This window comes from Doryrhamphus excisus, linkage group LG1 (genome assembly GCF_037039965.1).
Source record: "Doryrhamphus excisus strain RoL-2023G ecotype Guam linkage group LG1, RoL_Dexc_Guam_v1.1, whole genome shotgun sequence".
NCBI classification, from domain to species: Eukaryota; Metazoa; Chordata; class Actinopteri; order Syngnathiformes; family Syngnathidae; genus Doryrhamphus; species Doryrhamphus excisus.
The window spans coordinates 23,807,800-23,829,593 of record NC_136357.1 but is presented as its reverse complement, the minus strand read 5'-3'; the positions used below and the strand labels follow the sequence as shown (position 1 = coordinate 23,829,593).

General features: G+C 46.1%; 1 protein-coding gene across 7 annotated transcripts in view; it reads right to left on the bottom strand.

The window, feature by feature from the left end:
• msi2b (musashi RNA-binding protein 2b) overlaps window positions 1-21,794 on the bottom strand; it is a 274,616-nt gene that overhangs the window by 112,473 nt on the left and 140,349 nt on the right. For all 7 annotated transcript variants that reach the window (XM_058077481.2, XM_058077483.2, XM_058077480.2 and 4 more), the window contains exon 7: window positions 12,036-12,084. In XM_058077481.2, the coding sequence (XP_057933464.1) occupies window positions 12,036-12,084 (49 nt within the window). The remainder of the gene's footprint in view (window positions 1-12,035; window positions 12,085-21,794) is intronic.

Here is a 21,794-nt window from a genome sequence, read left to right as displayed (position 1 = left end):
CCGTGCTGCTAAACAAGCGTCACGCCACACACAATGAATTCAATCTAATAAACCCGTAAATGAATTAGGAATTATGGTATAAACCCAATGAGCTCCGCATCACAAAACGGGGCGTAATGTGACCGGGGAGCCTCAACATCCTCCCGACGCTTGCAAGCACACAAAGGAAGGAAACGTGGAGGAAGGAGATGAGAAAGAACAATGGCTGCCTGCCTGATTCCGCTCACTCCGTCTCTTCCCTCACCTGTGCGAGCGTTGGAGAATGCTATTCATATATTATCCTGCCAGGGTAGCTAATGAAGCAGGCACCTCCACCCTGACGCCTACGCCCGGCTAGGCAAGCCTTATTACACACATGTCATCACATACGCCGCGTGATGGTGATGGGTACGCCAAGCGCCTCTTGCTGCTCGTGATCACCAAATCACCACAACCCTTTGATGGGTGGCGCACCGGGCTCCGGAAGAGCCAGTCCCACCAAGAAAATACAGCATGTGCCCCCCCGACTGCTTATTACCGTGCTCTATTCTTCTCAGCTTCATCAGATGTGCTTTTTTTCCTCTTTTCTCACAAAAGCAGCACATCAAGTATGGCTGGTGTGGCACCATGCCGGCACGCATCCTGCAGTGTGATGATTGTTTAGACTTCAAAAAAAGACAAATCAAAAGCTTTCCATGAGTGTTTAAGTGGTAAACCTGCAGGCCTGCAGGAGGCCAATCAGCAGCCGGTTGGAGCAACAATGGCCGCCAGCGGGTCTAATAAAAGCTCCGACAATGGGACAGCGTGCAGGTGACAAAGGACGCGGCACAATCACTGGCCACTGGTTGGGAGTCGTCATGGAATTGCTTGAGGGGCCATTTTGGAAGGACCCCCCCCGCCCCCCTCCCCATTGAAGAGCAATGTTAAAATGAAAAAAAAAAACAGATAACAAAATCCCACGTTTTTGTACAACTAGTTATTAGAACCAGCTGGGATAGGCTCCACCCCCCCCCCCCACCCTCGTGAGGATGAGTGGTACAAAATGAATGTGATTACTGTATAGTGTATACTGTGTGATTAACATGTAGTGTGTGAGTACCCAGTACTATGTGATGACCGTGTAGTGTGTGAGTACCTCATCCTGTGTGATTACTATGTAGTGTGTGAGTACCCTGTCCTGTGTGATTACCATGTAGTGTGCGAGTACACAGTACTATGTGATGACCGTGTAGTGTGTGAGTACCCCGTCCTGTGTGATTACTATGTAGTGTGTGAGTACACAGTACTTTGTGATTACCGTGTAGTGTGAGTACACAGTACTGTGTGATTACCGTGTAGTGTGTGAGTACACAGTACTGTGTGATTACCATGTAATGTGTGAGTACCCAGTACTATGTGATGACTGTGTAGTGTGTGAGTACACAGTACTGTGTGATTACCATGTAATGTGTGAGTACCCAGTACTATGTGATGACCGTGTAGTGTGTGAGTACCCTGTCCTGTGTGATTACCATGTAGTGTGTGAGTACACAGTACTATGTGATTACCGTGTAGTGTGTGAGTACCCCGTTCTGTGTGATTACTATGTAGTGTGTGAGTACACAGTACTTTATGATTACCGTGTAGTGTGTGAGTACCCAGTACTATGTGATGACCGTGTAGTGTGTGAGTACCTCATCCTGTGTGATTACTATGTAGTGTGTGAGTACCCTGTCCTGTGTGATTACCATGTAGTGTGTGAGTACACAGTACTATGTGATTACCATGTAGTGTGTAAGCGTACTACGTGATTACCATGTAGTGTGTGAGTACCCTGTACTATGTGATTACAGTGTAGTGTGTGAGTACCCAGCACTGTGTGATTACCGTGCAGCGTGTACTAAGTACTAAGTGTATGCAGCCTAGGGGGTGCGATCATCATGTTTTGGCAAATATTCCAAAGCAAACATATTTCAGCAAGTCTGTGGCGGACATTTAGCCAAGTGTCTCCCGTGCTGTGCTCAGCTGTAAGACGCCTGGGTGAGCACCAATCAGGCTGCAAGTGTAGCGGGGACACTGCGGAGGGAAGCTACCACTTCAGTGGGAAGAGCAATAATGATTTTGACACGTCCTGACGTTGACACGGTGTAAAAAAGATGTATGACTCGGATGAAGAAGGCCTGGTTGTCAACATGGAAGTGTACATCTGAGGCTGTGTGCATATTCGGGGATGTCGACTTGTGTATTCCGGGTCAAGCTCATAGCAGGTGTGACCTCGGCAAATCCACTGTCGGTGTGAGAATGATGATGTGAGGAGTAGATGCTTTGGCTTAGTAAAAGCTCCGGGCGGGTCACAAACAGAGAAGCTGTGGGGGTATTACAAGGTCAAAGGCTGCCCAACTCTCAATATGATGACAATTTCAAGCTAGCATTTTCATTTCCTGGCAGCCGAGGATGGAAATGTACAGAATCTAGAGCGCAACACAGACGCTTGGTGTGCCACATAAAGACATTCACATCCAAATCAATATTCCTTTCCACTGCCGACACGGCCATCGGATCGCCACTCCTACAACACAAAAACGTGCCTTTCTGCTCATTTTTCATTTTGTCCTTCAAACGTCTTGTGGGGTGCAGCCGTGTGTCCAAGCAGTGGGGGCAGCTGACGCTTTTAATGGCACGTGGTTTGTCTCCTGGTGCTGAGATAAACATGGGGATGAGATTAAAACCCCAGGCTTTCTTCCACAATCTCCTGCCTTTATCCTCCTTCATACTGGAATCCAATTCTAAACTGGAAGCGCCAAGGTTGCACCAGCACGCCTTGACTTCCTACAAATCCATTCGCTGAGGTTCCATGGGCGCGCTGCAAAATACCAGAAGGCCCCTGTGAGGATGGCCTACACAGCAACATCCTTTCCTCCATTTTGGAAGGCATCAGACACCATCCAGCAGGTAATTGAAGGCATCATCTCTTACACAACTATGCGGCACTTCAACAGATGCCACTGTTGACTTACTAAACACGTCTTCTGTCGAGCTTTGATGCAATTATCGCTGTTGCGGATCAATATTTGGACCAATTCCCTTTAAAGGTAAAATACAGTTTTTTAGAAATTGGACCATCGTCCCATCCTGATATCAGACATGAACACACGTTGGCTCTTTTCTGTGCCTTCTCACGTTCTAACACATATGAGGCACATTGTTCATTCATTCATTCATTTTCTACCGCTTTTCCTCACGAGGGTCGCGGGGGTGCTGGAGCCTATCCCAGCTTTCTGGTCACCAGCCAATCACAGGGCACATATAGTAGACAAACAACCATTCACACTCACATTCATACCTATGGACAATTTGGAGTCGCCAATTAACCTAGCATGTTTTTGGAATGTGGAAGGAAACCGGAGTACCCGGAGAAAACCCACGCATGCACGGAGAGAACATGCAAACTCCACACAGAGATGGCCGAGGGTGGAATTGAACCCTGGTCTCCTAGCTGTGAGGTCTGTGCGCTAACCACTCGACCGCCGTGCCGCCCCAGGCACATTGTTATGAGTATTAATATAACATTCTTACACCCAAGAACTACGTGGCTAGCGTAGTGACCCATCGCCACACCACAGCGGCTGCCTACTCACCACTAGGCTAGCAGCTAGCTTGATTACACACTGGTCCCAAAGCCTCAGGCCACTAGCCAAAGCTACATGTTTTTGTTTTGGAGGCTAGGTGTATAGCCTTCCTTTCTATGTTGCTAAGGAAGTTCTACTAAAATACAACACGTATGACATGTTAGCGGGCTGCATGGCGGACTAGTGGTTAGCGCGCAGACCTCACAGCTAGAAGACCGGGGTTCAATTCCACCCTCAGCCATCTCTGTGTGGAGTTTGCGTGTTCTCCTCGTGCATGCGTGGGTTTTCTCCAGGTACTCCGGTTTCCTCCCACATTCCAAAAACATGCTAGGTTAATTGGCCACTCCAAATTGTCCATAGGTATGAATGTGAGTGTGAATGGTTGTTTGTCTATAGTATGTGCCCTCTGATTGGCTGGCGACCAGTCCAGGATGTACCTCGCCTCTCGCCCGAAGACAGCTGGGATAGGCTCCAGCACCCCCGCAACCCTCGTGAGGAAAAGCGGTAGAAAATGAATGAATGAATGTTAGCATCCATGTAGCTGTTACTACATGATCAGTAGCATGGCGTCCACACACCACAAGCTGATGAAGGTAAGAGTGGCTCACCTCACCTTCTTTGTGAGCGTGATGAGGCCATGACAGGAGGCCCCAGGTGGCCGGGACTTGGACCGTACCATTAGCTCTGCCATTTAAATGACATTCTCTATGGCTACTAATATATGAGAGGGTGAGTCATTTCACAGGACGCTTACGTCCATCTCAGTTTGTCCTTGATGGTTGCCCATTGTTTCCTACACAACCTGCAGGTGGGATTGGCTCTGTTCAAACAGAGATCGCCAGTGGAGAGAACCGCCAATCAAAGCGCACCTTGTGGACGGCCTTGAGAAAAGAAAGCGTGTTTGAGTCCAGTCCAAACAGGTTTTGTGCTCTTGCAGCGATAACGGTGCTGACCAACTCCTGGCAAGACCACTTGGTTAACTTTGCTTCTCTCGTCTCAAGCGGTGCCATCTTTAAAACGGGAATTGCGAGGTCTCCGTGTCTTGCCTGAAGAAAAAGAGGCCATTCTCAAAGCTCCCTTCAAGCCTTTGGTAAACAGCCGGTGTCCTGCAGCAGTAATCAGAGCGTATTTTGGAGGGATTTGCAGGCTGGCCAGGAGGTAGCCGCTGGAGTGATCTCTAATTGCTCCGAGCGGAGGCCTACTGGAGGTCGCCTGGCGCTCTTTGAAGCCATAGCCAGCGTTTTCCAGTCGGAGGAGTTAGCAGGGGGAGGCTCCCCATTGAGGCACTTGCCTTCTTTATTTCCTCCTCCTCTCCTCCCTCAGCATGACATCACTCTCCTTCTCCTTGTTCTGACTCTACCTTCTTTTTTTTCCGTTTTCCGTTTCTTTTGGAACAGCACGTGTTCCCTTACCCCCCTCCCCCCTCCGCTCCTACGCAGTCAATGAGCCAGCAATCACTTTGCAGCCAGACATCCTCTGCTCAGTCGGCCATGTTCAATCCCCAACACCGCTGGCTGATGAGGCATCGCGGTGACGTCAAACACCGAGGCTTTTCTGGGGGGAACGGTTCACCTGTGGAGGCACAGCTCCGCTTCCTGGTTTGGGAGGACTGGCAGCCTTTCCATAACCAATGGAAGACGCCAAAGATGAGAGATAATGAAGCCAGTTATATTTCCCCTCTCGCCCATAAGCACACAAAAGCACCACAGACATTACTCATCGATTTGGAGTCGAGCGGCAACAATCAATCCAAGAATCCACGAGTCAGTGATTATCCGGTTCATTCACGAGTATTTTGGTGTTTGGGTCATCGATCTTTTCTTGCAAAATGCAAATAACATCTGGTTTTAGCCTCTCAAATGGGAATGTTCTTTAATTCCTTTGGTCCATCATCTCATCATGAAGATGAACGTTGATGTTCTCCTGCATAGATCCATCTTCTACTTGGTCCATCATCTCATCATGAAGATGAACATTGATGTGCTTCTGCATAGATTCATCTTATACTTGGTCCATCATCTCATCATGAAGATGAACATTGATGTGCTTCTGCATAGATTCATCTTATACTTGGTCCATCATCTCATCATGAAGATGAACGTTGATATTCTTCTACATAGATCCTTCTTCTACTTGGTCCATCATCTCATCATGAAGATGAACGTTGATGTTCTTCTGCATAGATCCATCTTCTACTTGGTCCATCATCTCATCATGAAGATGCACGTTGATGTTCTTCTGCGTAGATCCATCTTCTACTTGGTCCTTCATCTCATCATGAAGATGAACGTTGATATGCTTCTGCATAGATCCATCTTCTACTTGATCCATTATCTCATCATGAAGATGAACGTTGATGTTCCTCTACATCAATCCATCTTCTACTTGGTCTATCATCTCATCATGAAGATGAACGTTGATGTTCTTCTACATAAATCCATCTTCTACTTGGTCCATCATCTCATCATGAAGATGAACGTTGATGTTCTTCTGCATAGATCCATCTTATACTTGGTCCATCATCTCATCATTAAGATGAACGTTGATGTTGGAAGGACCATGAAGGACCTCCTGCTCATGGACGTGATGGGCCTCCTTGCCATGGAACTTGTAGAAGCTCTATTTGGATGATCTTTTGTTGTTGCTGCTAAAATTAAGTCTCATCAGGATGTTTTCCTCACTTCTTGACATTTTGTGTTTTTTTCATAGATGCATGTTTGATTTATTTTGGGGGACGTGCACCTTCTTTCTCACCGCTTGAAATCCACCATGAACAAAATGATGACATATCTGCATAACGTTGAATATGGTGGTGTAGAAGTTAGCAAGCAGCCAGCGCCGCTTAGTGTGACTTTAACGGTGTGACTGATTAGAAGGTAAGTATGCTTGAAGTGATGCAAGCAGCAGTAATGTGGGACTCCTGCGTGAACATGAGTGTCCCGTTAGAAAGCATGTTCCTCGTTGAGGTTCCACGGTGTGAGGGCCTGCTCCATTCCTGTGTGTGGAGCCGTGTTTCTACTGTTTGTCAGGCTGTTTTTCCCAGCTGGCAGAGGAACAGAAGACGGCATTGTGCGTGTCTGTAATCTCTTTACCTGAATTGGCAGAGGAGCTTGCAAGTGCGGCTCCCAGAGTGGAGTTGGCAGGGAGAAGTCAATGTCACGCAGAGGCAGCCGCCGTCCAAACTGGTGGTGCGCAATTTGTGGGGGAGTTGAATTTAGAGCAGCGTTACCTCCGTGCCCACGAAGGCAACACTGACTGGCCGCCAGCACCAGGGATTTCAACTTCGCTTGCTGGGTCCATGACAGGAGTTGAGGTCTGGTCCCTCAACAGACCCCAACTCATGCAGATATGCTCAGAAGGATATTTCAAGAAAAAAAATGCTTTGTCATATTTGGGAAAAAGTATATTATTCACTCCTTATTTCTAAAATCACAAATACTTAAACTTGCTGAAAAAAAAATAACTTAAACTATATTAGGAAAGCAGGAAGTGAACAAATGTAACAGTTACTGATTGTAAAAGTACCAGATGGAGGGGTAGGATTTAATAAGCTTTGCTTCTTCCTACTCCTTTTGGACATGTGGAACTGGGAACTGATTATGGGATGCATTCAATTGTAATCTGATGCATGTTCAAATGAAATAAAACCATTACCATTACCATATGCTCTTTTTCCCATTTTTGCTGTTGTCTTTTCATTTGACAAATATTTCTACATTCTTGTGAAATCATCTTTGTAAAGTCGATCATCATTTTTTTCTGCAGCCTAATTTTCCAAAAATGACTCATTTCATTGTTATTTTGTTTCTCATAAAATATGTCTTCATTTCATATTTCAACTTTATGCTACTGTTATTTTTCCTCACAATTTGACGTTATTCTCAAATGATCGCATCTTTTCCTCATTTAGATTATGTGTTTCTCTTCATGTTTTGACTTTATTATTGAAAATGAATGTTCATGTTTTTTTGTTATGCTTATTATGCTTTAGAATGTGCCACACAATAAGGACCATAAGAAGGGCTAATAAGGATCTAAGATGGCTCTATGTAGAAGAACATCAACGTTCATCTTCATGATGAACGCTACTGACATGTTGCCTATCTGATCTACCTGAGGAGGTAGATGTTGGGACTCGGTGAGCTTTAAGGTAGCTTGGATTGAGACCAAAGCATCGGGAAGGAGGTCAGGTGACAGGACGAGACCCTTCCTGAGACGATTATGCAATAGCGAAAGCTGGGTCGGCGTCGTGGATGTGTTCCAGAAGTTGAAATGCATAGAAATGTTGAATAAAGATTTCAGGTCATGTGACCTTGAAGAGTTGCTGGTTGTACCGCACAGCGTTGTCCACATCCCGATGGCGTCGTTGGAGGTAAGGTGGGGGGGGCTGGGTTGGTGATGTCCCACCGTGTGCTCCTTTTCTTTCCCATAAATGAGTTCCAAGAGAAAAGGAAGGTGGAATGGAGGTGGAGCCGAACAATAGACGCCCTCTGGCATCAACCCTTGGACGGTCCAAGCTGCTCAGCGGAGACATTCAAGTCGTCCACAATGAGCGGCTGCTGAGGCAAGAGCGGCTTTGGAGAGTTCAATTTCCAACACAATCGGCAGCATTCTACTCCTTTAAATGCCAAGGAGAAGATGGCGCTCTTTGTGGCAGCCCTTGCTCACGGCGAGTGTCCTCCAAGCAGGGGACACGGCGGGCGGAAGACAAGGGGTGGTGGAAGCCAGGGCAGGGTGGGGAGAGGGTGTGGAGCGCAGCTCGTCGCTCTGCGTCAAATAAAAAGCAGGCGAGAATGAGAGGAGGGGGAGGGGGCAGGGGGGAGAGAAAGGGGGAGGGCAGGCGATAATGGGAACGTCTCCTCTGGCTGTTGTTTGTTCGGCCTCACGGGGGCCGTCTGAAGGACAATGCTGCTGCTAGGAGAGTGTGACGTTTGTCCTCTATCCAATTTCACACAGAAATCACACTTCCAATCAGCTGTCAATCATCCGCTCACACATGCAAGTCCTGGCTGGGAAGTCATGTGATTTGAAAATGTTTCAACCTTCTTCTTCTTATGGAGAACATGAGAACGTGTCTCTCAACTTTGTGTATGCGCCCTGTGATTGTCCTCCAGGATAGGCTCCAGCGGACTTTTGTTGTGGCCAGCCTAAACACAGCTGTGCACTAACCCTGGTGTCTATAGCGATATGCCAGGTGGGTGCCGACTAAGGCCTCTGCTTTGTGTGCTTGTTGTTAGCAAACATAGCATGCCTAGTTTGGCATTGTTTACAAGTTAACAATGTCTAAATGAAGTCAAGTACAACTATCCAAAAAACGCATTGATGATATGTAGTATTCGCACTGGTCACTAGGTGGCACTCATGTTACCAGACTTTTATTGCAGCTTTTACCAATCCCAAACAGGCACAATAATGCCTAACATGACTATGGATGCGGATGTAAGCCACACCGCCACATTTATAGCAACACTGTCTACCATATTAGGTGACTATAGGGGTGCTATTTCATGTCTAGAGGGCTCTACTCGTGTTCAAGTATATTTAGAAGGTAGAAGCTAAACAGGTTTTCGATGCTATAACTATGAAAATATTGAATTTGTAAATGAGGAATCCTACGGATGCGGAAGCCATTCCTGATATAAACTAATAAATGAGGGAATACCGTATACAGAGAGATTTTACATGAGAGTGGAGCGGATGGGAAAAACACAAAGCGTCCATGTTTTACTTACGGAAATGTATTTTCTCCTCCAAACCACAAATTGCGATGATTAAGCATACTTGAAAAAACACACAAAAGGGAGTGCCTTGAAAAAAGAAATCAGTGTAACGCAGGCGAGATGCAATTATTGATGAGTTGGGAGTGCAGATGGATCAGCAAATGTTATTATGATGATGTAATGATGGGTTGACCGGGATTCAGCAAAGCATCGTCAGGAGAAGTTATGATGCTTTCACAAGGATAGAAATGACTTTTTATTTTTTCATGAGTCAATGTGTAGGATAAAAGCGGACACAGGTGGCAGATTGATTTGGAGCGCAGACCACTGGATGTGCAGGCAGCCGACCGAGGCAGCGGTTTGGCTTAGGAGATATTTCATGCCCTTTCCTTTCTGGCCCTGGAAGCAGCGAAGCCATTAATATTACACAAGCACACCAGTGGCGCTGATGCATTATTCACCTTTTCTTATGGCTGTGTAATATTCAATGTCTTTCATCTCGGAGACCTGTTGTCCACTCAAGATAAAAGCGCTAAATGTCTACTGTCTCGAATTCCCACTGGAGGAAAATATCGAAATGCTATTAAGGGAAGCAGCAAGGAGGAGCCAAACGGCACCTGCCTCCTGCCTCCTGCCTCCTTGTCACAGCCAATATAAATAGGATATAATATGGCTGCTGTCATCAGAAAAAAGACTTTTCTCTATCATGGTCTTCATCTGAAGGGCATTTCACCGCCCAAAGGCAAACGCCTACAAAGTCCCCGAGCGCTGCATCCATCCGCTCTGGCTGTGTAGCAGACAGGGGGAGGAAAGACGAGAGAGACAACGCGTGGTCTCAAAGACCCCACGCCGGGTTCTGTCACTCCACATCAAAATCCCCTCAAAGCCACAGATCACTTCCACTAAGGTTCACACTCGGAAAGTATTTAGCAGGCTCCAAGACTTTGTCTGCACGGCGTACTCACACGGACTGCCGGGGAAAGCCGAGAAGCTGAGACAGCGATGCACAACAGAGGATGAACCCGGGTGCTGAACCCGCTTCCCTGCCTTCCGGTGCGGAGCGCTACACCCATGTGTGCCACCCACATTCATGGAGTGACATCACGGCAAACGGCCGGACAGAATAAATGTGGTGTTTATCTTGATCAGACCCCCCCCAGACATGAAATAGTCAGCTTTCCACCCCCCTTTGCTAATTTAGAGGACATAATAAGACTCACACGCCTCACTTTTGCAGACTTGAGGCTAGCAACGCTGCTGGCCTACTCCCAGTTTCCGTATTCAACCAGTTTACTTTCTGCTTCTTTTCAGCGACACATCCAGTAGTACACATACAGCACTTGGATAGTACTACTATGATGATGATGCATAAAAGTATCCTCAACAAAGTATCACCTGTACTGTACTACATACCAGCTAAAGGACAGGATAACTCAACAATCCAGACATGACCCTGTCTGTACCGGCTGTACACTGACTACTCTACTTAGTCTTAGTCTCCCTTGAAATGTGTGCAGTGATACAAATGGTTGACGGCTGAGATGCTGTATTGTCACGATATTCTTTATTGCTTAACCGACACTCACCGGCGGCCTGTTTCATCTTTTCACGCACGCGGCCGATTCATATTCATTTCATGCGCCGTCGGCATGGAAGGCTCCCTTCCTGTCCAACGTCTGCTCTGTCCACAGGCGGCAGACATTCTCCGTCTGTCTCACTCTTAAAGTGGTAACCCTTCTTCTTACACGTTGGATGTAGTTCATCTTGCTTTGCTGATAGCATGTTTGTCTTAAATGAGAGAGGCTGGGAGATGATGATCACACCATCACGACTGGAAGTCAAACCAGGGTGGGCCATGCGGGATTCTCGGGGACACATTCCATGGGAGGAAATGTGGGGGGAGGGGGGGGGACTGGTGAGGAGAGTTGTTGTGGGAATTGGTTACATTTGATTGGAGTTGATTCCCAACCTTCTGCCACAATCCATCTCATCAGATATGATCCCACATCTATGCTTCTTAGAGCACTGATGGTGCTGATGGTGCTGATGCTGCTGATGGTGCTGATGGTGCTGATGGTGCTGATGCTGCAAACTAACTGCTCTTTGGCTCACTTCGATGTGAAGCTGTGATGGCAAACAAGGAAACTGAGTGATGTGACAGAAAAGCCAGCAGCTTTCTCTAGTGGAAGTACCTGACACTTCCTGCTGACTTACTCTCACTCGCACACACACACACACACACACACACATTCACATGCAGCAAGGCCAGCTCCTTCTTTCTAGTTGCTCTCCCATCCAATAGCGGTGGAGAGAAATGACAGGCCTAGATGTGCTAAGCGGTGGTTGAATCCAGCGTTTGAGTGCCGTTTGGCTTAAACACACACGGCGCCAGGAGGAAACCTGTCTTTGGAAAGTCCTCTGCTTGAGAGAGAAATGTTCCCTCATCTAGAGATAAGATGGCGATGAGCGTGCGATAACGTCTGTGCTTCTCCTGGCCGTTATCTGACACTGTTATCTGACTGCACAGCACCCGCCATCTCCCCATCTTCCACACACACGCTAATGCTGCAACATTCCTAACGCAGTCCCGGCTTATTGATCACTTTGCCACGCTCCCTTTGTTCAGCAGACGGAATATCAGGTGAAATGGACGCGCTATCGCACAAGGACGGGACATAGCAGGACATATAGCGGGAATTAGCAGGACATAGCGGCGTGGCGTACTCACCTCTGTGTCTGTTGGTCGTCTTATCAAACATGAGCATGGCATCATCCACCTGCAAGACACAAGACATCCTCCTTTTAATGTCAAGTGTCAACTTCTCATCAAGTCATAGCGTATTATCAGGTCATGTGACTTCTACTCAGCAGTGACTGTCAAAACAAAAAACTATACAATTCAACATACACTGTTTCTATGGTGACACCTAGTGGCCATAATCGTTCACTGACTTGAATGCATCTATCTTCAATGTGACATGACACCTCGTGACCATCATCACCATGTCTTTGAACGCAACTCTCATCAATGTGGTATGACACCTCGTGACCATTATCACCATGTCTTTGAACGCATCTCTCATCAAAGTGACATGTCATCTAGTGACCAATATCGCCATGTCTTTGAACGCATCTCTCATCAACATAACATGACACCTAGTGACCATTATCACCATGTGTTTGAACGCATCTCTCATCAACATAACATGACACCTAGTGACCATCATCACCATGTGTTTGAACGCATCTCTCATCAACATAACATGACACCTCGTGACCATTATCACCATTTCTTTGAATGCATCTCTCATCAATGTGACATGACACCTAGTGACCATCATCACCATGTCTTTGAACGCATCTCTCATCAATGCGACATGACACTTGTGACCATTATCACCATGTCTTTGAACACATCTCTCATCAACATAACATGACTCCTCGTGACCATTATCAACATTTGTTTGAAGGCATCTCTCATCAATGTGACATGACACCTTGTGACCATTATCACCATATCTTTGAATGCATCTCTCATCAACATAACATGACAGCTAGTTGACCATCATCACCATGTCTTTGAACGCATCTCTCCTCAACATAACATGACAGCTAGTTGACCATCATCACCATGTCTTTGAACACATCTCTCCTCAACATAACAGGACACCTAGTTGACCATCATCACCATGTCTTTGAACGCATCTCTCATCAACATAACATGACACCTAGTGACCATCATCATCATGTCTTTTAACGCATCTTCTGCATTTGTATTTTACTTTTATTTTTAGCTATTTTGATGCTCGAAAATGCCTCACCTGGCCAAATGTGCTTGAATATGTGGTACTAGAAGTACATGAACTAAAAAAGGCCAAGGTGGTTGACTCATTTGAGAATACTACAATGGTGTTTGGTTGCATCCAGGTGCCAGGTCTTCTTGGAGAAGCTTTATGTAAGAGGTGTGTTCTTACTGGACCCTACACTCCTACCAGGTTGTGTAGTTCTAGTTTGTGTCCTCGGTGGCTGTGGCATTGTCCTTTGGTGAATTTAGTGTTGGGAGGGGCGTGCCCCCATAAATACAGATAAATGCAACTTAGTCTGTTTTTTGCCTCTTGCTGACGCATTTTTCGAGCAATATGACTTCCGTTTATCGCTCAGCACTCTGGCCTATTCACAGCGGCTTCATGGGGTTAACCTTTCCCCTTCTGATTCTGCAGTAAAGATGTGAGAGAAAAGTGGCACACAATGACAATAATGACCAGCGTTGAGAAAATGGAGACGCGTTTGGACAATTTCTTTGATGAACACCAATGTCCAGTCTTGGGGAGGGAGACAGATAAACGCATTACGCTAAGCAAAAGTGAGACAAATGGCCATCCGGCCTCATCTCACAGGCGCATCCACCATGATATCATCCCTCATCATGTCCAATAAAGCCACACACAGATAGGCAGCCTTCCCACGTCTCCTATCTGCAGACAAGACCTGATTTTGATATCTTTGAAGAAGTGCGTGAAAAGCCGAGTGAGGCATGTGCATTCACTCCCTCCTTTTGTTTGGAGGGGAATAGAAAAAGGCCAGGCAAGCGCCGCTTGTGGTTTTTAGGCAAGCGTAAGGACGTGGCATCATGCCGTGCACGGGGAAATGCGTGTGCACGGGCCTGTGTTTTTCATGGGAGGTTGAGAAAGCTCTGGGAGAAGATGGGACCAGAAAAGAAAAGGAGTCTGGCTTAAGCAGAACTGTCTGACTGGATAAAAAAGTAGCGTGGCAGGCGGGCAGGCTGGCACAGCGCTACCCGCCACGCTCTGCCTGCACATTTGGCACACAAGTTGACGTTGCCGGGCAAGACGCTGGCACGGCTGCCCACCAACCTGCTTCTTTTCAGCGTGCAGCTCACCTTCTTTGTCTTTTCAGCATCTCTGCAAAATAGTTGCAGATGTGGCTCTCATAGCATGACCAAATATAGGAGGAGGCGGGCTTTACGCCGACATCCACCCAGGATTGGCTGTCTGCACACGGCTTTGTGTTCCATTCTCCACACGCCGTTAGTGTTTATAGTTGGGGGGGGGGGCTTATCTGTCCAGACTTGCTGATTAGGCCACTTTTCCTCCGTTGTCACGCTTTAGGTGGCAATGACAAATGAGGGTTATTGCTGTCATTTCCTAATTTGTTCTGCAGTGGCTGACAGAGGCAGTTAAGTCAGGCTATTTGGGCTTTAACTTGTCAAAGACATTGGGCTCTAATTCTGTGGCGCAGTCCTCCCTCTTTGCCACTTGCGCCAATGGGAGGGATGGAGGCGTGGGTGTGCGGCGCTGCGCCAGACATAGGCACCCAAGAAATTTACATTATTAAGAGTGCAAAAGAGCAAATTTAAGAGCGCTGGCCAAACCCTGTGGGCCCCGTCAGCATAGGCATAGACCAAGGCAGGTGCGCCGCGCCTGGTCTACGTTCCCGTTCAAAGTCAAATGACTTGTCGAAGTAATTCAGAACCCGAGGACCACATCTACTCAACCATTCATCCACCATTCATCAATGGGGGAAGAATGAAGGAAAGAGACACTTCTGGTGTCGACTAGCAATTGTCAGTACCAGTGTTAGTAGTGTTAGTGTCAGTACCAGTGTTAGTAGTGTTAGTGTCAGTACCAGTGTTAGTAGTGTTAGTGTCAGTACCAGTGTTAGTAGTATTAGTGTCAGTACCAGTGTTAGTAGTATTAGTGTCAGTACCAGTGTTAGTAGTATTCGTGTCAGTACCAGTGTTAGTAGTATTAGTGTCAGTACCAGTGTTAGTAGTGTTAGTGTCAGTAACAGTGTTAGTAGTATTAGTGTCAGTACCAGTGTTAGTAGTGTTAGTGTCAGTACCAGTGTTAGTAGTATTAGTGTCAGTACCAGTGTTAGTAGTGTTAGTGTCAGTACCAGTGTTAGTAGTATTAGTGTCAGTACCAGTGTTAGTAGTGTTAGTGTCAGTACCAGTGTTAGTAGTGTTAGTGTCAGTACCAGTGTTAGTAGTATTAGTGTTAGTACCAGTGTTGGTGGTATTAGTGTCAGTACCAGTGTTAGTAGTATTAGTGTCAGTACCATGTTAGTAGTATCCGTGTTTGTAGTATCAGTGTCAGTACCAGTGTTAGTAGTATTTGTGTCAGTACCATGTTAGTAGTATCAGTGTCAGTACCAGTGTTCATAGTATTAGTGTCAGTACCAGTGTTAGTAGTATCAGTGTCAGTAACAGTTTTAGTCGTGTTAGTGTCAGTACAAGTATTAGTAGTGTTTGTGTCAGTACCAGTGTTAGTAGTATTAGTGTCAGTACCAGTGTTAGTAGTGTTAGCGTGTCAGTACCAGTGTTAGTAGTATTAGTGTCAGTACCAGTATTAGTAGCGTTAGTGTCAGTACCAGTATTAGTAGCGTTAGTGTCAGTACCAGTGTTAGTAGTGTTAGTGTGTCAATACCAGTGTTAGTAGTATTAGTGTAAGTGTTCCTAGTATTAGTGTCAGTACCAGTGTTCGTAGTTTTAGTGTCAGTACCAGAATTAGTAGTGTTAGTGTCAGTACCAGTGTTAGTAGTATTAGTGTGTCAGTACCAGTGTTAGTAGTATTAGTGTCAGTACCAGTGTTAGTAGTATTAGTGTCAGTACCAGTGTTAGTAGTATTAGTGTCAGTACCATTACCAGTGTTAGTAGTATTAGTGTCAGTACCAGTATTAGTAGTGTTAGTGTCAGTACCAGTGTTAGTAGTATTAGTGTGTCAGTACCAGTGTTAGTAGTATTAGTGTCAGTACCATTGCCAGTGTTAGTAGTATTAGTGTCAGTACCAGTGTTAGTAGTGTTAGTGTCAGTACCAGTGTTAGTAGTGTTAGTGTCAGTACCAGTGTTAGTAGTATTAGTGTCAGTACCAGTGTTAGTAGTATTAGTGTCAGAACCATTACCAGTGTTAGTAGTATTAGTGTCAGTACCAGTGTTAGTAGTATTAATGTCAGTACCGTTACCAGTGTTAGTAGTATTAGTGTCAGTACCAGTGTTAGTAGTATTAGTGTCAGTACCAGTGTTAGTAGTGTTAGTGTGTCAGTATCAGTGTTAGTAGTGTTAGTGTCATTACCAGTGTTAGTAGTGTTAGTGTCGGTACCAGTGTTAGTAGTGTTAGTGTCAGTACCAGTGTTAGTAAAATCAGTGTCAGTACCAGTGTTAGTAGTATTAGTGTCAGTACCATTGCCAGTGTTAGTAGTATTAGTGTCAGTACCAGTGTTAGTAATGTTAGTATGCCAGTGTTAGTAGTATTAGTGTCAGTACCAATGTTAGTAATGTTAGTGTCAGTACCAATGTTAGTAGTATTAGTGTAGTGTCAGTACCAGTGTTAGTAGTATTAGTGTCAGTACCATTACCAGTGTTAGTAGTATTACTGTCAGTACCAATGTTAGTGGTATTAGTTTCAGTACCATTACGAGTCTTAGTAGTATTAGTGTCAGTACCATTACCAGTGTTAGTATTAGTGTCAGTACCATTACCAGTGTTAGTAGTATTAGTGTCAGTACCAATGTTAGTAGTGCTAGTGTCAGTACCAATGTTAGTAGTATTAGCGTCAATACCAATGTTAGTAGTGTTAGTGTCAGTACCAGTGTTAGTAGTATTAGTGTCAGTACCAGTGTTCGTAGTATTAGTGTTAGTACCATTACCAGTGTTAGTAGTATTAGTGTCAGTACCATTACCAGTGTTAGTAGTATTAGTGTCAGTACCAGTGTTCGTAGTATTAGTGTCAGTACCAATGTTAGTAGTGTTAGTGTCAATACCAGTCTATACCGCTTATTCTCACAAGGGTCACAGGCTTGCTTGTTGCTGGAGCCTATCCCAACTGTCTTCGGGAGAGAGGCGGGGTCTACCCTGGACTGGTGGCCAGCCAATCACAGGGCACATATAGACAAACAACCATTCACACTCACATTCATACCTATGGACAATTTGGAGTGGCCAATTAACCTAGCATGTTTTTGGAATGTGGGAGGAAACCGGAGTACCCGGAGAAAAGCCACACATGCACGAGGAGAACATGCAAACTCCACACATAGATGGCTGGTGGAATCAAACCCGGGTCTCCTAGCCGTGAGGCCTGCACGCTAACCACTCGCCTGCCGTGCAGCCCTGGTTGAAAGATAAAATATGAAAAATATGTTTATTCGATATTTATTTATAATAGTTGCATGTTCTCCCCGTGCATGTGTGGGTTTTCTCCGTGTACTCCGGTTTCCTCCAACATTCCAAAAACATCCTTGGCAACTCCAAATTGTCCCTAGGTATGAATGTGGGTGGGAATGGTTGTTTGTCTATATGTGCCCTGTGATTGGCTGGCCACCAGTTCGCCCGAAGACAGCTGGGATAGGCTCCAGCACCCCAGCGATCCTGGTGAGGATAAGCGGTAGAAAATGAATGAATGAAGGATTATTCATATTTAAAGGTAGCAGAGTAGCATGGGGTTGCATGGTAGCGTGGTAGCAGGGTTCCATGGTAGCGTATTGACAGGCTAGCGTGGCCGCGTGGTAGCGGGGTTGCATGGTAGCCTGGTAGCATGTAGTGGGGTAGCATGGTAGTAAGTTAGCGTGGCAGGTTGGTTGCATGGTAGCGGGACAGCATGGTAACATGGTAGCGTGGTGGCATCACAGCGAGGTAGCAGAATAGCGGGGTTGCACGGTAGTGTGGTAGCATGGTAGCATGCTAGCCTGGTAGCGGGGTCGCCTGGTAGCCATGGGAGGGTTTGGACACCCCCAGTGGAGTATAAAGGTGTCTTGAATGATTCAACAGCAGAAGACCTGACCGCAGAAAGGCGACGGTGACGCCGCGGAAGCATTGGCAAAGAGATGTGAAGCGAGCGGTGTTAAAGGAGGTGGATTAGTATGTTGCTGTGACATTATGAGAAAGGCTGTCAGACAACGAGGAACACCGATTCTTGGTGAAGCACTGGCGGGCGTTTGAAGAGAGAACATGCGCATCATGCCAGGGTCACACTCCAGCAGGTCTCTCCCTGCACGCTAGCAGACTCTATAGAACCATCTCCTGTGCTTGAGGGCTTTTCAATGTAGTTATTCAAGCAGAACACAACTGTGTGCTCCATCTGATAGAAGGTTAAGGACCTCTTCACTGCTCACAAAAAAGCCCGCCACACGGAGGTGAGACCGGGCTCACCTCGGGGAAGAAATCTTTCTCTGTCCTCCTCCTCTTTCTCTCTTCCCTTTCTGCTGGCTGGGTGAAAAGAAAGGTTGAAAGCATAATGGCTGTCTTATCACTATGTAAAAGGGGAAAGGGAACTCCAGCAAAGTGGCTGGCCTTTTGTCACAATGAAGAAAAGAGCAAAAGTCTATTTTGCTGCGCTGGAACCATCCATGAACACTTCAATATTGACGGCCGCTGCTCTTTAACTAAACCTGCTGCAAAGAACCCCGCCGAACGCTTATGGTTAGCATTTAGCTTTGTTGCCATGAACGCAACAATCGGCTTGTCTTTGGTTGTACCAAACAGAAGACAGAAGAAATGGAGGCGACAGCAACTGGGGTACAGCGAGTACTACTATTACTACCTGTACTTCTTTCTATTGTCTGACGAGTCCAATTGTGTCTCGGCTCCTAGTTCTCCTCATCAGTTCTTTGCTGATTCCAGCGTCTCTCGGGGGAGACAGGAGCCGCTTTGAATGTCTCCTTCCCTTTTTCGTCTTCTGGTTTTCATTTGAAAAAGTCAACATTTTGCTTGGGATTGTCAGAACATTTAAGAATACTTCTCCCAAATCCTCTTGAGATATGCACATGCAGTGGCAGGTGCTCAGGGCCGGGAAGACCTTCTCTGCCAGCCCTAAACACGACCACGTCCGGAGGCATCCTGACCTGAATCCTCTCAATGCGAAGGAACAGCGTTTCTACTTCCGGTTTCTCCCGGATGACAGCACTCCTCACCTTATCTCCGAGGGAGCGCCCAGCCACCCCACATTTTGGCCGCTTGTACCCGCCATCTTGTCCTTATGAGCACAGGTGAGGGTAGCAATTTAGATCCACTCGTCTCCCGTTCTGGAGGCTCAGGTTACAAATCAATCCAGTGCGTGTGGAGTGGAACCTCGCTTCTTGTACGTTCCGGTTTTTGTAGGATTCGGTTTTCAGTGAAATTTATGGCCACAAATATGTCTCGGTATTTGTATGAAGAATCCAAAAGTTGGAGACTTGGTCTCTGTGGAGGATGGATAGTGGCTCTTTTCCAGTCGGGACAATATAGACAGATTCCAGCCAGCGCTCCGAACAGCAGAAGACATTTCTAACAACACATATCAGCATGAGTTTTCGTTATCTTATTTTCTCATACTATATTGGCTAAGAGGGTTGTACAGGTGACTATAGGGGTGTTATTTCATGTCTACATTGCTCTAATCATGTTAAAAAGCATACTTTGGTTTTCTCTGCTCTAACTATGAAAATATTGTATTTCTAAATAGGAATCCTAACTTGGTGGAAATTCACTTATCACGGTTGGGTCTTGAACCAGCGCCATAAAGGACTGCATACATACCGAATATAAAATATTTTAGGAAGTCAAGGCCTCAAAACTGACAAGTCTTGGCTGATATGACTTCTTATGTACACAATAGCAAATCCATAAAAACAGACATATAGACGATGATTCCAAAAAAAGCATTGTGACTGATGAATTATGTATCAAAGGACAGCGGCATCAATAATGTTTGGATTGGAAAAGAGCAGGCGTGCCAGGTGACAGGGAGAGATTTAAGAGCTGCACAAATGAATTATGACAGCCATTTGGATCGACGTCAACTACACATTTACATTCAAGCCGTGGTAGAAAGCGAGCAGAGGGGCTTTCTCTGCAATTTGGGGTGCCGCTGCTACGGATCAAACCTGATGGTAAATGAAGGCAGGTGAAAAGCTCACTCTTGGTGACCTGGTGACTGCTCGTGATAGCGTTTTGAGCTACCATGTCACAGGGATTTGGACTGCCTGCACTTGTCATGTGAAGGCTAGCTTCTGGGTCAAGTCAAGAGCAATGATAGCGTACTTTGGTTCCTGCCTTGTTAGTTGTAGGAAACTGTGAAAAGAAATGCATCAATTGGATTGATAACAAACTTTTACTTGGCAGGAGCAAAACCAGGAACCTCTTCAGCAAAGTTGACTGGATCACAACACCGCAGCGTTCAGTGGTAAACCACATCAACGAGTCTTCTCACCATTTGTAGACACAAATCCTCAGAAGTTGCAGTGATGCAGCGATGGTGAATCTACTCTTTCAACAAAAGTGGTTTACCTTCTTCTTCCTCCTCTTTGGGTTTTTCCCTTCAGGGGTCGCCGCAGCAAATCAATGGCCTCCATCCAACCCTGTCTTCTACCCTCATTTCCTCCTTCACTACATCCATAAACCTCCTCTTTGGTCTTCCTCTATGCCTCTATGCCAGTCTCTATGCCAGTCTGGCCGATAACTGACTTTATCTCCAAGGCTTCTAATATGTAATGTCCCTCTGATGTACTCCTTCCTGATCCTATCCATCCTGGTCACTCCCAATGAGAACCTCAGCATCCTTGTCTCTGCTACCTTGAGTTCTGCTTCTGTCTCTAGACCAAACAACATTGGTCTGGACTGTTGACCCCAGGTACTTCAAATTCTCCACCTTCTGTAGCTCTACTCCCTGGAACGTCACTCCTCCACTTGGGTTCCTCTCATTCCCACACATATACTCCGTCTTGCTGCGGCTAATCTTCATTCCTCTCCTTTCCAGGGCAAACCTCCACTCTTCTAGCATCTCCTCCGCCTCTTCCCTACTCTCACTACAAATCCCAATGTCATCTACAAACATTTTACCTAAGCCAGCAAATACACCTTCTTGCTCCAGATCTGCCTTTGATACTGACAAGAGACGGCAAGAACAAAACCCAGATGTATACGCTGCACATCAACTGGAAGACACACTTTTAGGCTTCCTTGTTGTCGCATCCATTTTCCTTCCCCGGCTTCTCGGGTGCTTCTGCTGCAACAAAGGCAGCCTTGCAAAGGAGGAGAGGCAAAGGGGGTGAAACAACTCCCCAGAGAGCTGGGTGAAGCGTCCCATTATTAGGATCATTACCATTATGACAAATAAGGGTCATGGTCAAGGAGAAAGCTCAGCTGGCACTGCCCCTTCATCAGCACTGTCTTTGCAAAGTACACGAGCCAAAATTCTATTTCAATGATGACAATTAAGAGAGAAATGATAGCGGCCCACTGACAATGGACAAATTTGTAACAACCCTTTCAATTGTTCTTTTCTACAGAGAGTCTATATCACTGTCTGAGGATGGAGAATTGCACACGGCTCTGCATCCACGCTTGAGTGCTTTGACAAGTGCTGGCTGGAAGCAAACGTACAGCGCAACATTTTTGCTTCCTAGTTCTTCTAATTAAACGTGTGGGCTTCTGTGAGCCTACGGGTGGCTTTTGGCCATGCAACGGACATACGCAGTCACTTAGCAGTCATTT